At 39.6% G+C, this 13,093-nt stretch overlaps 1 protein-coding gene across 1 annotated transcript in view; it reads left to right on the top strand.

Moving 5' to 3' along the window:
* The window catches only part of hk2 (hexokinase 2), a 52,952-nt gene that overhangs the window by 20,509 nt on the left and 19,350 nt on the right, over nt 1–13,093 (top strand). Inside the window, exons 5-7 of the mRNA XM_034692008.1 lie at nt 1,520–1,615; nt 2,453–2,552; nt 8,647–8,830. Of these exons, the coding sequence (XP_034547899.1) occupies nt 1,520–1,615; nt 2,453–2,552; nt 8,647–8,830 (380 nt within the window). The remainder of the gene's footprint in view (nt 1–1,519; nt 1,616–2,452; nt 2,553–8,646; nt 8,831–13,093) is intronic.

Raw genomic sequence — 13,093 nt, 5'->3', positions numbered from 1 at the left:
CTCTTCAATCAACAGCAGCATCTATTTGTATCTCTAATAAGCTCCTTCTCTCCTCACTCCTCTTTCTGCCTTTGTAAGAATAATCTTTCAGACTTCTTTTGCATGCTGGGGTCTTTCCAGATATGACCAACTCTGCAGATGTGCCAGATTGGACCTCTTCTACTGAAGCTTCCCAGTTCAACAATGGTTGCAGTCTTCATGATGAGCATTTTCACTTAAACCTTATATTTCTATTCGAGGACTTCCTTCCAACAGCGCTTCATTTGAGATACTTAGCTTAATTAATTTCAGCCCTGTCAGCATTAACACATTAATCATGGTGCGGTTAATCCTAATTTGTCCCTTTCAGCTGCTGCAGCGACTCACTGCTGCTGCTGTGATAATTGCAGTCTGCATGATGAGCTTTTTCATTTAACTTTATATTTCTATACAAGGACCTCTTATTTTGGTGTCAATTGCAGCGTTTCATTAAAGACACTTACATAAAGATGAATTAAAACCCTGCCAATGCTAACGCATTAGTCACGGTGCGATTAATACTAACTCCCTGAATAGGTCAAAAGTAGTTTGTACTTGTCCCTTTGAGTTTGAGCTACCACCTGCAGGCAGAGCAAACAAGGGATGTTAGTGGGTAACTGTGTCACAAAAACCAGCAGAGCATTACTTTGGAGTGGGAGAATCACCTCAGATTCTGTGGATGAAACCAAATCGAACATTTCATACATGCAAAAATAAACAGTGAATTTTGTAAATGTGCATGTATAAATATAAATATATGCATAAATATAAATATACATGTGATACTGTAAGCACTTTAAAGCAGTCTCCCATCTCTAAGTTGTGGTTTCAGAGCAGCATTTCTTTGAACACACAGAAACGAAATAAAGTACAGCATTAAGATACAAAATTATTTCAATAAATTCCACAAAATCAAGCAGAGATTAAGATGCTCCTACTACAGCTTAGCAGAAATGTAATCACTTACAAAGCGGCACAGTTAAGTCTTTTAATGAGTCAGATAAAGTGCTGTGCAGGGGCAAGAAGAATTAACGGTTATTTAGTCAAGTTAGGATAAATAGATATAGAAATATGTAAGTAAAGAAGGTAAAACTAAGATTCTAGATACAATACATTTCATATAAAAAACAACAACTGAGTTTGGCAAATTAAGCGTTTCAACAGAAGCAAGGATAAAAGAAGCTCTGACAGCCTTGTTTTTGTCATGAGGTATATTTCATAGCTCATTTGATTCCTAAATAAGGGAACTGGTAAGAGTTGTTTGTTAAAAGACTGTTCAAAACTGTATAGAAATGCAAAACAATGGAACCGTCAAAATGTGGCTTGATTTGATTCCTCCTAGTCCAAAGTCCGCATTGAGTCAGGATGAAAACAGTTTTTGGTTTTAGTTGTCAGGCAGGCTGAATGTTTTTGGGGAGACTTCTGATGATTTTGACATGTGATCTAGCTCAGATGAAACAGGCATAATACCTCAATTGTGTTTTTGATGTGATGTCTGTAGGGTGTTCTGATGTCTTGGACCAAAGCCTTCAGGGCAAGTGGAGTAGAGGGAAAGGATGTGGTCAGCCTCCTGAGGAAAGCCATCGCAAAACGAGGGGTAAGCGTCCAAATTACAGTTCTGTCTGCAATGCTTCCATAGCTATAATGGCCTGGAACTCTTTTAAATTCTGAAGTCAATCCAGTGTGCTCCGGGACTTTAACTCCAGTAATAATTTGACAGAACAACTTTCCCTTGTATTAGAGTAATGTTTGACCAGGAGGATCTATACTTTGACTTAAGTAATGAAGCTGTGTACTTTGTCCACCACTGGTTATTTCTTAATTCCTGTGCGAGTGTCCATCAGGGGGATTTGCAGCATCCTGTCAGAGAGCCTTTGCTTCAGTTTTCCATGGACAGAGCAGGAGTAGCAATGAGAGCAAAGGCTCACGCAAGCTGCCCTCATCATTCCTGACAGTCACTTTAAGCAAGAAGGTATTGGACTGAATTGATGAGAGCCATCTGCTCGCTCAAAGCTGTATTGGCACATCTTTCTTATTATAAGTGATGAAAGTAACAGTTCTGCCTCAAAACACATCTGGCATACAGAAAAGATGGATGCAGCAGTAACCAGTCAATAAACTTGATATATGGAGAGTGCTGGGAGACGGGCAGATGTTCATTGTCAAAATGTATCGATTTTCTGTGACCTTCCAGCTTTCAGTCAGTAACTCTAAAAGGTGGACTATGCACCTTTTGCTTGCAGGCAGCGTTCTTACAAATACGACTGCATCCACACAGGAATGTAATGCAGATGTTACTTTATGCTTTCAACCTGCATGAGTAGTGTAGGGACTTGAAGGCATGAGAAACATACTGTGTGAAAATATTTTTGTGAATCGGAAGTTTACGTGTTTTTAAAGCCTGTAGTAACTGTACAATAACATCTTCTTGCAGGACTTCAAAGTTGACATTTTAGCTGTGATCAACGACACGGTTGGAACCATGATGACCTGTGGCTATGATGATCATCTCTGTGAGATTGGACTCATAGTGGGTGAGTCACTTGTGACTGAACGGATACAAATACCACAGTGAAGGACTTTGAACCCTTTCTGTCAGACTTAATACTGGTGCTGACATTTAAAGCTGGGTTTGGTAGTCAGATTTAGATACACTTCTTGTTATACTGGTTAAAATGATCTTTATGTCCCGATGGCAATCAATACATAATGTGCTCTTAAAAAAGAGAGAAAAAAGCCGCTATCTACAGCCGGAGTAAATCTGAGAAAACATCAACCAATCCCTGCCATTAGGGTCCAGTTTTATGAAACTAATCAAATCCCGTCCTGCCGTTCTGCCCGCCCCGATTCGTGAACACGTTGAGCTTAAATAAGATAAGATACTCCTTTATTCGTCCCACAATGGGGAAATTCATGGAGTTACATCAGCAAACAAAAAGAATAATTTCAACAAGAATATATATGGAAAAAGTTCATCAAAGACAACAGCTTGGCCATACTTCTCCAGTCAGCCACCACCTCCACAGGGTCCAGGACTAAGCTGGCCTTCCTCCCCATTGTGTTCAGGCTTGCTCTCCTGTATCCTGTCCGCCCACAGCAGGTGTAATCCTTCCAATGTGTAATAGAAGGTTTCTTGCTTCTTTGCAGTAGGCTACAGCTGACGTAAACTTCTTCCTTTTGGCCCCCATTATACTTTTCAGTGCGACTGCCATTCGTCGAAACATTACTGCTGCACATGTTGCAAGTTTCTGGAGGAGTTGTTAGCAAAAGAAGCATGCACTTAAACTGCAGAGCCTCTATAGTTATCTGTCATCATGCTCCTCCGGGGTAAATGCACAGACTGGCCGGCGCTGATGACGTAGGAGACGCACATGGCTGTTGTAAACACAGAAAAGCATAGAACTGAGATGAATAGATCTGCCATATGGATCGGCACTATATATCGGCCCTTTGTCAACGATATCCGATCTAGCTTTTTGAGTCCGATCTAGCCGATATCGGATACCAGGATTGGATCGGTGCATCCCTATTTTTTTACTTTCACTATGATAATGTTTTGATGTTTTCTTACCGCTGAGTGAGACATGAGTTGACGTAGTTCAAAACACAAACGATGTGCTAAGGACCGGTTTTGAATCAGTCACGATCATATGGTCATGAATCAGCGGTGCTTGTGCATGTGAGCGGGGGCGTCGTTTTGGAGGAGCTCCGAGGGGAGGGGGGAGGGGTTAGATGGAGTCCGAGGGAAATGCTACATTCAAATTCATGCTAGTTTTACGTGACTACCAACCCCAGCTTTAATCTAAACAATTCCAAAAAGACTACAAGCTAACATAATTTTTCAAACCCAAATCTCCCATGGGTGTTCAGTAGGGGTGAGACCGACTAAGGATTTGCTTAGTCGAGTCTGATTAATCAGATTTTGCCCATAGTCGACGAATATTCAAATGTTTGTTGTTTTTCCTTATTGACCCAAAGTCTGCATGATGGTGACCGCATGACAATATTACGCATAACCCTTTACAATTAAGAGACTCATAGCTTAAAGTAAAAGGGACAACAGAATATTATAAGCATAAAACTTAACTTTTTAAATCTATATTGCAAAAACAATGAGGTGATGGAGAGAAAACTTAAATAAGGCCACCATCCGTTAAACATGGAACAATGCGCCGTTATAGAATAAGGAATCAGGAGATATGTAAACAGTGTTCACACAGCGGAGAGCAGCGCTGCGGAGGGTAGTTCGTCCAACTAAAGCCTAAACATTTGTATAATGTTCAAAATCAAACCTGAACCAGCTAAAGGGTTTTTAAATCTTTTAACAGAACCTTTTAAAACAGTCTTTCATCGCGTCTTTGTCCGCTTGAGTCTTTTCACATTGTACGTGAGAAAAACCATCGTGTTTACGGGCAGAGGTGCGCTCCTTGCTTTGTTGACTGTAAATCCTGTCTTTGAGAATATCCTCTCTGATGGCGTTGAGGTGGATGGGATGCTGTGGATTGTTTTTGAGGCGTCGGACAGCTTTGGGTATTCCTCCTTGTTCTTTTGGCCCCGTACAGTTTTTGTGTGGTCCAGTAATCCTTGATCTCACAGCCCTCTTCATGAAGCTGCTCCTCATCTTCATCACTATTTTTTAGGATCATCTGAAGTTTTATTTCCTGACATTTTGAGCTACCATTAACGTAGAAAGATTAAAAGGCCAGCTGAGGTACGTCTGCTCCACAGGTCCCCGCTAAATGGTCCACCTTTAATTACCAGGGGAGATTTAATTACCACTTTAAGGAGATTTAACACTTCAAGACCTGTTCTCAGAATTACATTAAATAAGTCTACATTTATATTAAAATAGGCTAAATGAGACACTATTTTTACGTGAAACAGGAAAATAATGTAAAATTAGACATTGAGCACCCCCATGGTTTGAATGGAATGATCCACATTTCATATGCAAATATTCGACTACGAGATTGGCAGTCGATTAAGGCTCGTTAGAACGAATCGTCGAATATTCGACCATTTTGGGTCACCCCTAGTGTTCAGTATAGTTAAGATATGGTGACTGTGAAGGCCACATACAAATGATTTCCAGAAACTTCCTGGTCATCAAAAGGTTCATTGGGCCTTTGTGCCTTTGTGCCAAGGGCTGAATAAAAAAATCCATTCATCTGTGCATTACAATTTTTTTTCCAATTCAGTATCGATTGAGGTGATCCTTGTGGTGATCCTTGAGTTGATTATTTCCATGGTAATGAAGCCCCTTACTTGTCGATACTGTGATTTTCATTTTTCATAGATGGGATAAATGTGGGGAGAGGATGGGGTTGACACGCACCAGATCATGTCAGGATTGGTTATCAATTACCAATAGCCTATGACCAGTGTGACCTCCGTAAATTGGGTGGCTTCTCTTCCATTTGAGTGAAATCTGCACCCTGATTGATGTGTTGATGGAAATATCAACGGCAAACCTAAGAATGGTAGAAATAATGGCATTGATGAGGATGAAGAGAAACATTTGAAAGAATTTTGAATGAGATTAGCAAGTTTGAATTGTAGAACTTTGCTAATGCGTCTGTGTTTCTGGATTGGTACAGATTTCACATCAGAGGGTAAGCTCAAATGACAAACATCATAATCACGATTATTTTGATCGATATTGAGACGATCAAACATGATTCCACAGTTTCAACACTGAAACATCTCAAACACTTTGAAAAACAAAATAAATTAAAATGAAAGAGTGAAAAAATACATCTTACCTTTTCTGTGACAAGGGACTTCCACTAGATCCGTGTCTGGTCTCCCATCCGCTGCAGTCCGGCTCGGTGTTCATTCATTTTTCGGAACGCAGCACGGAGCATGACCGCCGGAGAGCTGGAGTCATGTGACCGAGGTTTTCCAGCATTAATCACTGAATCTAGGATTATCCTCCTCCTTTCCTCATCCATGTTGTCCTTATGGTCCTCTGAAAACCTCTGACTTGATGACTACAGGCCTGCTTCCGCTCAAAATGACATTTTTGTAATTCAGTGCTTTATTGTGTGTTGATTTGTGAGAAGAGGGTCAGAGCACATGCCTTGCTATGAAGGATGAAAGGGAGAGTGGGCTCCATTCACTGCATGTGGGACTAAAAGAGGGCTGCATGGCAGATGACACAGTAATAGTTTATTCTAGATTATCATATTGTCATGACTGTGAGAAGCCAAAATGGTATTAGAAATTGAAGAACAATTGATTTCCCGGCCCTTTAAGAGAGACTAGAATTTGTGGGAGTAAAGATTGGGAGCCCCTGTACAGGGAATGTAAATAATCGTGGGTCCCTAGAGGGTTAAACTTTCATTGATTTGGACCCCTCCTGTTCCAGCGTTAGACCAACACAAACGCACCTGTCCAGCTGATTTTGAGTTTCAAGGGTTTTGCTGCTATGAAAGCTGCATGTTTGTCACAGGAAGTTAGTTATACAAGTCAGTACAGAAATGGATTCAAACTTGAGGAGGGAAATATTTAAAATGACAAAAACCAGGAGTATAAATATTCAAATAAAAGGGTAGACTCTGGTGGGACTTCTGGTTCCTGAGTACGTTTTTCCTTCATAGGAGAGGGTAACAGCTTGAAAGGGTAGCACATGTGATACAAACCAGTGTTGTGTTCGTCAACGATGACGATGACGAAATTATTTCGTTGACGCCCCTTTTTTTCATGACGATAACGAGACAGTGATGAGCTAAACATGGCTCTTTGATGACTAAAACATGACGAGACGTGTGTGAGTTTTCGTTGACGAGACGAGACTGGACTAAAATGTTAGTAAGTGGTCTGTCAAGATGTTTCAAATGCATGACATTTCTGCCTATTGTGCGAGTAATCTGCCGTAAACAAGAGGATGCTGTGCAACGTCAGGTATTGTGCAGAACCTGCCTTGCTACTGTTTCTACCTCACGAGGTAAAACCACAAGCCCGCCAGCTGAGCGTCTCCTCTGTGCGCAGTCAGCTGATTCACATCGAAACATGCTTTAAACTTAAAACACTTGTTTGGCAGAATTTGTTAAATAGTTGTGGTGAACGCTTACAAGACTGCAAGTCAAAGTATTTAGTAAGCTTACAACTGTAATTGAAGTAGATAAATAAACCGTCTTTTATATTAATTCATGCTTCATTTGCCTTTATCTTAAAGGTGACATATCATGCAAAATGGACTTTTTAATGGTTCTCTACCTGAAATATGTGTCCCTGGCATGTCTACAAACCCCCCGAGAATGAAAAAAATCCATTCTGCCCCTGTTTTGATTTCTACACCTTTCTGTAAATGTGTGTGAAACGAGCCGTTTCAGACTTCCGTGTTTTTGTTACGTAACAACAATATCCAGTCTGTCACAAAGTCAGAGCTCGGAGCTTGTTCAGCCCATAGACTGTATAAAATAATACTGAATCCCTCCTCCGTTTTTCATTCCCTGCACAAATGTGTGCTAACAAGGAGCTTAGGAGGGAGGCATGCTAGTTGTAGGCTGTCTTAATAAACACAAAGGTCGGTTTTACTCCCCACGTCTGCAGATTTGAAGATCTAGTGGAGGATTTTTATTTATCATGGATAAGTGCTAGCGCTAGTTAGCATAGCTACATAGCTACATGTTCATAGCTGTAGCTGTAGCTGTGTACCAAGACACACGTCGACATACTGACAAATAAAACAACAAGAAACACTAAATCTGTGACCAATCCTTCAGAAAGGTCCCGCTGCCTTTCTGGCAGAGGTCTGTTTTACTCCCCACGTCTGCAGATTTGAAGATCTAGTGGATGATTTTTATTTATCATGGATAAGTGCTAGCGCTAGTTAGCATAGCCACATAGCTACATGTTCGTAGCTGTGTACCAAGACACACGTCTACATACTGATAAATAAAACAACAAGAAATACTAAATCTATGACCAATCGTTCAGAAAGGTCCTGCTACAGGCGCCTCTCCGTCAGGATCAGATTCAGAGGGTTGAAGTAACGCGATCTCTGAGCAGCCCTGTATATTCAGCCAACATGTAAACATTAGATCAACGTGCTGGAGAGCCGAGGCACATCCACTTCCGGAGGGGGCGTGGTCAGAGGGAAAACAGAGTGTTCTGATGAGGAATGAAGAAGAGGCATGCTTTTCAGGCATGCCAAAATCTGATTTCAAAGTGTTTTTTTGAGCATAAACTTTAAAGACATGTTTTGGGGACCTCTTAGACCAATATATATTGATGAAAAAAGCGTGATATGTCCCCTTTAACATAAGCCTAGCCTATGAGAAAGAACAATTTGGGAATTTGTGTATAATACATCTGATATTGTTTATTTATAACAATAAACAATATGAGATTTGATACAATTTCCAGTAATTAATTTGTTAAAAGACTAATCCTTTTTTACTAAAACTGACTAAAACTGCACTAAAACTATCACACTTAGAAATGACTAAAATGTGACTAAAACTAATGAGCATTTTGGTCCATAAGACTAAGACTAAAACTAAGATAGCTGCCAAAAACAACACTGATACAAACATGACTGATTCACATACAGAAACTTATTTTTTTGGCATTCATGTCTTCAATTTAGATGAAAAACACTAATGTTTAATCCCTCCCCTGAAGGAACCGGGACCAACGCCTGTTACATGGAGCAGATGAGGAATCTGGAGCTGCTGGATGGAGACGAGGGCCGGATGTGTGTGAACACAGAGTGGGGGGCTTTTGGAGATGATGGAGCCCTGGAGGATCTACGCACTGATATTGACCGTGAAATAGACGCCGGCTCTTTCAACCCTGGCAAGCAGCTGTAAGTTACTTTGAGATTAACTACAAGTTGATGCTTCACATGAGAGAAGAGAGAAGAAGAAGAAGAAACGTACTTTATTAATCCCCATGGGGGAAATTCAATTTTTCTACTTGTGTTATTTTTTGGTCATGCTACACACTCAGTTTAGTATATACATACAATTTATTTAATACATTTGATAATTAATTTAGTGTTGAAGGCGTGTGTCAGATCGTTTCTTAGTCAAACCCTCTTTAATGTCTGCTCATGTTTCAATCACTGTTGATCACGGATCTTTAATTATAATAATATAACAATAATAATAATAATAACAACAATTATAATAATAATAATGGTAATAATAATAATAATAATTGTAATAATAATAATAATGATTATAATGATAATAATGATAATAAAATAATAATACAAATCTCTATTTATAGAGCACTTTTCAAAAACTATGTTACAAGGTGCTTTACAATGCCTCAAAGGACATGTGCAAAATAAAGAACATTTTAAAAGACCATACAATTAGTGCAAGTATCATAACTATCAAAATAACTTAGAATCATAAAAATAAAATAAAAACAAAATAAAAGCAGGACCTTGTGTAATACACTTTGATCAAATAAAATCAGGAAATGCTCTCCGATGAAAGTACGTTGTGAGCAATGACTTAAAAGAGAGCACAGAGACCGCCAACCTAATGTCCTCCGGCAGTTCATTTCCGCAGCTGTGGGGTTTTCAGACAAGCTTTTGGGACCAAAAGCAGCTCTTTGTCCGAGGATCGCAGATTGCACACTGGAGTGTATGATGTTAAAAGGTCAGAGATAAAACTTGGGCCGAGACTGTGCAGAGCTTTAAAAGAAACCAATAAAATCTTAAAATCAATTGTAAAACGTACTGGCAGCCAATGTAGAGAAGCTAAAACAGGCGGGATATTTCTTTGTTCCAGATAAAACCCCAGGCAGCTGAGTTCTGTACTATCTGCAGTCTGTTGAGGGATTTTTTAAGACAGGTAAAAAGGTTGTTGCAGTAATCTAGCCATGTTGATATAAAAGCATGTCAAATCATCTCAGTGTCTTTAAAAGTTAAAAAAGATAGCATTTTTGAAACACTTCTAGGATGATAAAAACATGACTAGAAGTTTTGTGAGATGGTTTTCAAAGTTAAGGTTGCTATCAAACCAAATGCCAAGGTTCCTTGCAATTAATATCCTCTGTTATGCTTGATTTTGAATAATGAACATTTCCTTTTTTTCTGTTTTTCACTGGACAACATCTTCGTCATGCTGCACTCACCTCTGTGATCTGTGGTGAAAGCAGACAGATGCCTCTCCCTCCTGTGCAAGTTTGATTTGATCTGCTCTCTAGTTGTGTATATCAGCGTTGCACATAGTTACATAAGTCCCACTGTAGTCTAGATGTATTAAGTTTTCAACAGTATTTTCCAGTCTCAGTGAAATTGACTTGCTTCAAAGAGATAAATAGTTTTTTATATTGATACTCCTCAGGGTTGTTGCCCCGTAGATTTCCCAGAGCAGTGTTTATCTGCCTTGGTGTTGACCCGAGGAGTCTGTGTGACCTAGTGAAGCTGCAGAATTATTGTAGTTGTCAGCAGAGTTTTGATCTGGTGTGGGACTTAAGACAAGATTCAAACACAGTCGCTCAGTCAATTGAAGATGTTGTAGTTTTTTTAAGAGGCTGCCCAGTCCTCCATTACCCAGCTGTTCACAGTGAGCCTCCTCTGAAAGCAAAAGAAAACATCTTCACCTGTATTGTCAAATATTTTGATTCAGTTTGAATGAAGACTAGAATAAAATCAGACTTTAAAAACTCCCAACTGAAATCATAAGCTGCAACCTTTTTTTAAAATATGTTTGTGGAAGTCTCTAACATTTCAACTCATTAAATGGTCAAACATCAACAAAAAAACACCTCTGCTTTCCCCTTTCACTGTCTCAACATCGATCATAAATCCATATCATACATGCTTGTGGCAGTGAATTAATTGCCAACATTGATGTATTTTATGCTTAATTTTCTTTGGTGGGAATAATGGATCTGCATCTTTGAGAAGCAGTTGATGAACTCAAGTTTAACCAGTGTTGTAGGGTTTCCCTTCTTAGCTGTGCTAGAGTGAGTTGATATGATGCTTTGCTATTTACAGTGCAAAATGTCTTTAGAACTTCCTTTTGTGACTCCTAAAGTAGTGTGATTTCATGTATATTAATTGAGTGATCATTCATACGATCCCAGTGTTATTGATTTGAATCTTTAAGTCTGTATTCAAAGGCTCCAGCCCTCTGACTGCGGGTTTGAAATGTTATGTAATGATAATAATAATAATAATTGTATTTATACAGCACTTTTCAAAACTGAGTTACAAAGTGCTTTACATGGGCAGCAAAATAAAACAGGCAGTTAATAAAAACCCACGAGTCAAGATAAAGAAATAAAACATATTTTAAAAGACATAAAGTTCCCCTAAACGAACTCTAAAGGAATACAATTATTTAAAAAAAATTTTTTCAAGAAGGTTAAAATGAAATAAAATAAGATTCAGATAAAATCCGGGAAGGCTCTGTGATAGAGGTATGTTTCAGTAGAGACAACAGTGACTCACACATCTCTTCACTTAATGTGCTGCAGGTGCTGACAGTAATAGTAAACACTCCGCGAGACACTTGTCTCGTTAACGGTCCATTTGTGTGACAGTCCCGTTAACCAGCACCGGGACGAGGTGCTGCTAGTAGCGGTCACTGGCAGCGTCTGTCTCGACCTTCATGTCGGTGTTTCTGTGACGCAGCAGCGTGGCGTGTTTGTTAACATTAACAGCCACGCTCAGTCTCTTTGATTTTCTCTGCATCTCACACCACTGCACACGTATTTCCAGCGACTGCCGCTCATGTTTTCTTCCTCTTTAGATATTTAAAGCAGTTAGCATTCTTGTCCTACTGTCAATTAATGCAGTTAGCAAACATCATCAAGATGCTCTACAGTCACCGTCTTGAGGGAATACCGTATTACAACCAGGCACCAGATGAAAACGAGTAAAATTATACTTTTAAAATTAGATAATATTCGTTTTGACTCTTCGATTTTTAGTAAGTGAACGAATATTCCAGCATTCAAAAATCATGTCCCATCTCCACTTTACAGTTTCTTATACAGTTATCAGACTGACCATGTTTACAATCTAGAGCTCACTTAAAGCACTGTGTGTATTCCACTGATGAGAACTAAGAGAAGAGACTGTTTCAAGCTCCCTGTGAAATTCAGAAGGGAGCTTGACATCTGTCTCCTCACCCTTCAAACACTTAAAGGCCAGGTCCCGTACTGTAGATAGTACTTTTAGTTTTATCCACTGATGGACAGTTTTTATTCCAAGGTTTCAGATGGCTCTAATTCAAAGACAAGATGACTTTTAAAGCAGTTTTATAACGCTTCGTTCATGGATGGACTACGTTGATTGATTTATAGGTTTAGTTTGCCTGACCTGCTTATCTCTGAAGCAACACTTCGTCTTACAATGTCTTTAAATGTTACTTCCCTCATACTATCACATACTTGCAGGCTTTCTTAGCATCCATTATAAAAGTGGATAACAACTTTAATCAAGAGCTGCAATGCAATTACTGACAAACACAATATACCCCAGCAGTGTGCAGAGGCAATGCAAACCAAAGCATTGATAATTAGCATACCATGTAGTGATTTTATTATCGTATGTAGGGTTCTACTCACTCTTTGGGAATGGCAGGTCGGTACATAATCAATGAAACTGTCAATGTGTTATTGAAAGAAATGAAAGGCGAAAGGCATTAACTCTGTGCCCTCTAGCTCCTCTGTGCTGATTGATGCTCTGTGAGATGTTGTGTGTTGCACAACAGACAAAGTTTGTTGCCAGTCTGTCATGAAGCTGTTGACATGTTGACCACAGTGCTGAGAGTGGATTAGGGATAGACCGATTATCTACCAGGTCGATTATTGGCGCCGATATTCAGCATTTTGACGCATATCGGCATCGGCCTTTTTAAAAATCCAACTGCCGACAAGAGATCAATTTAAAACTGGGTTATTTTGGCTCTGATACAGCCACCCCTCTCTGTCTGCTGTCACTTCTCTATCTCCAGCATTGTTCCACTCACAGCACCATCTGATTGGTTACACACAGAGCCACTGCATGGGTATCAGCCAATGAGAAACTGCAGGGAGAAATGGAACGGAAGCTAGGCTACCGTTTCTGCAGACGGTGTCATTTCTGCCACTTGATTTCGCG

Source organism: Notolabrus celidotus, chromosome 9 (genome assembly GCF_009762535.1).
Source record: "Notolabrus celidotus isolate fNotCel1 chromosome 9, fNotCel1.pri, whole genome shotgun sequence".
NCBI lineage: Eukaryota > Metazoa > Chordata > Actinopteri > Labriformes > Labridae > Notolabrus > Notolabrus celidotus.
Note: the sequence above shows the minus strand (reverse complement) of the source record. Positions and strands in the feature narration are given on the sequence as shown.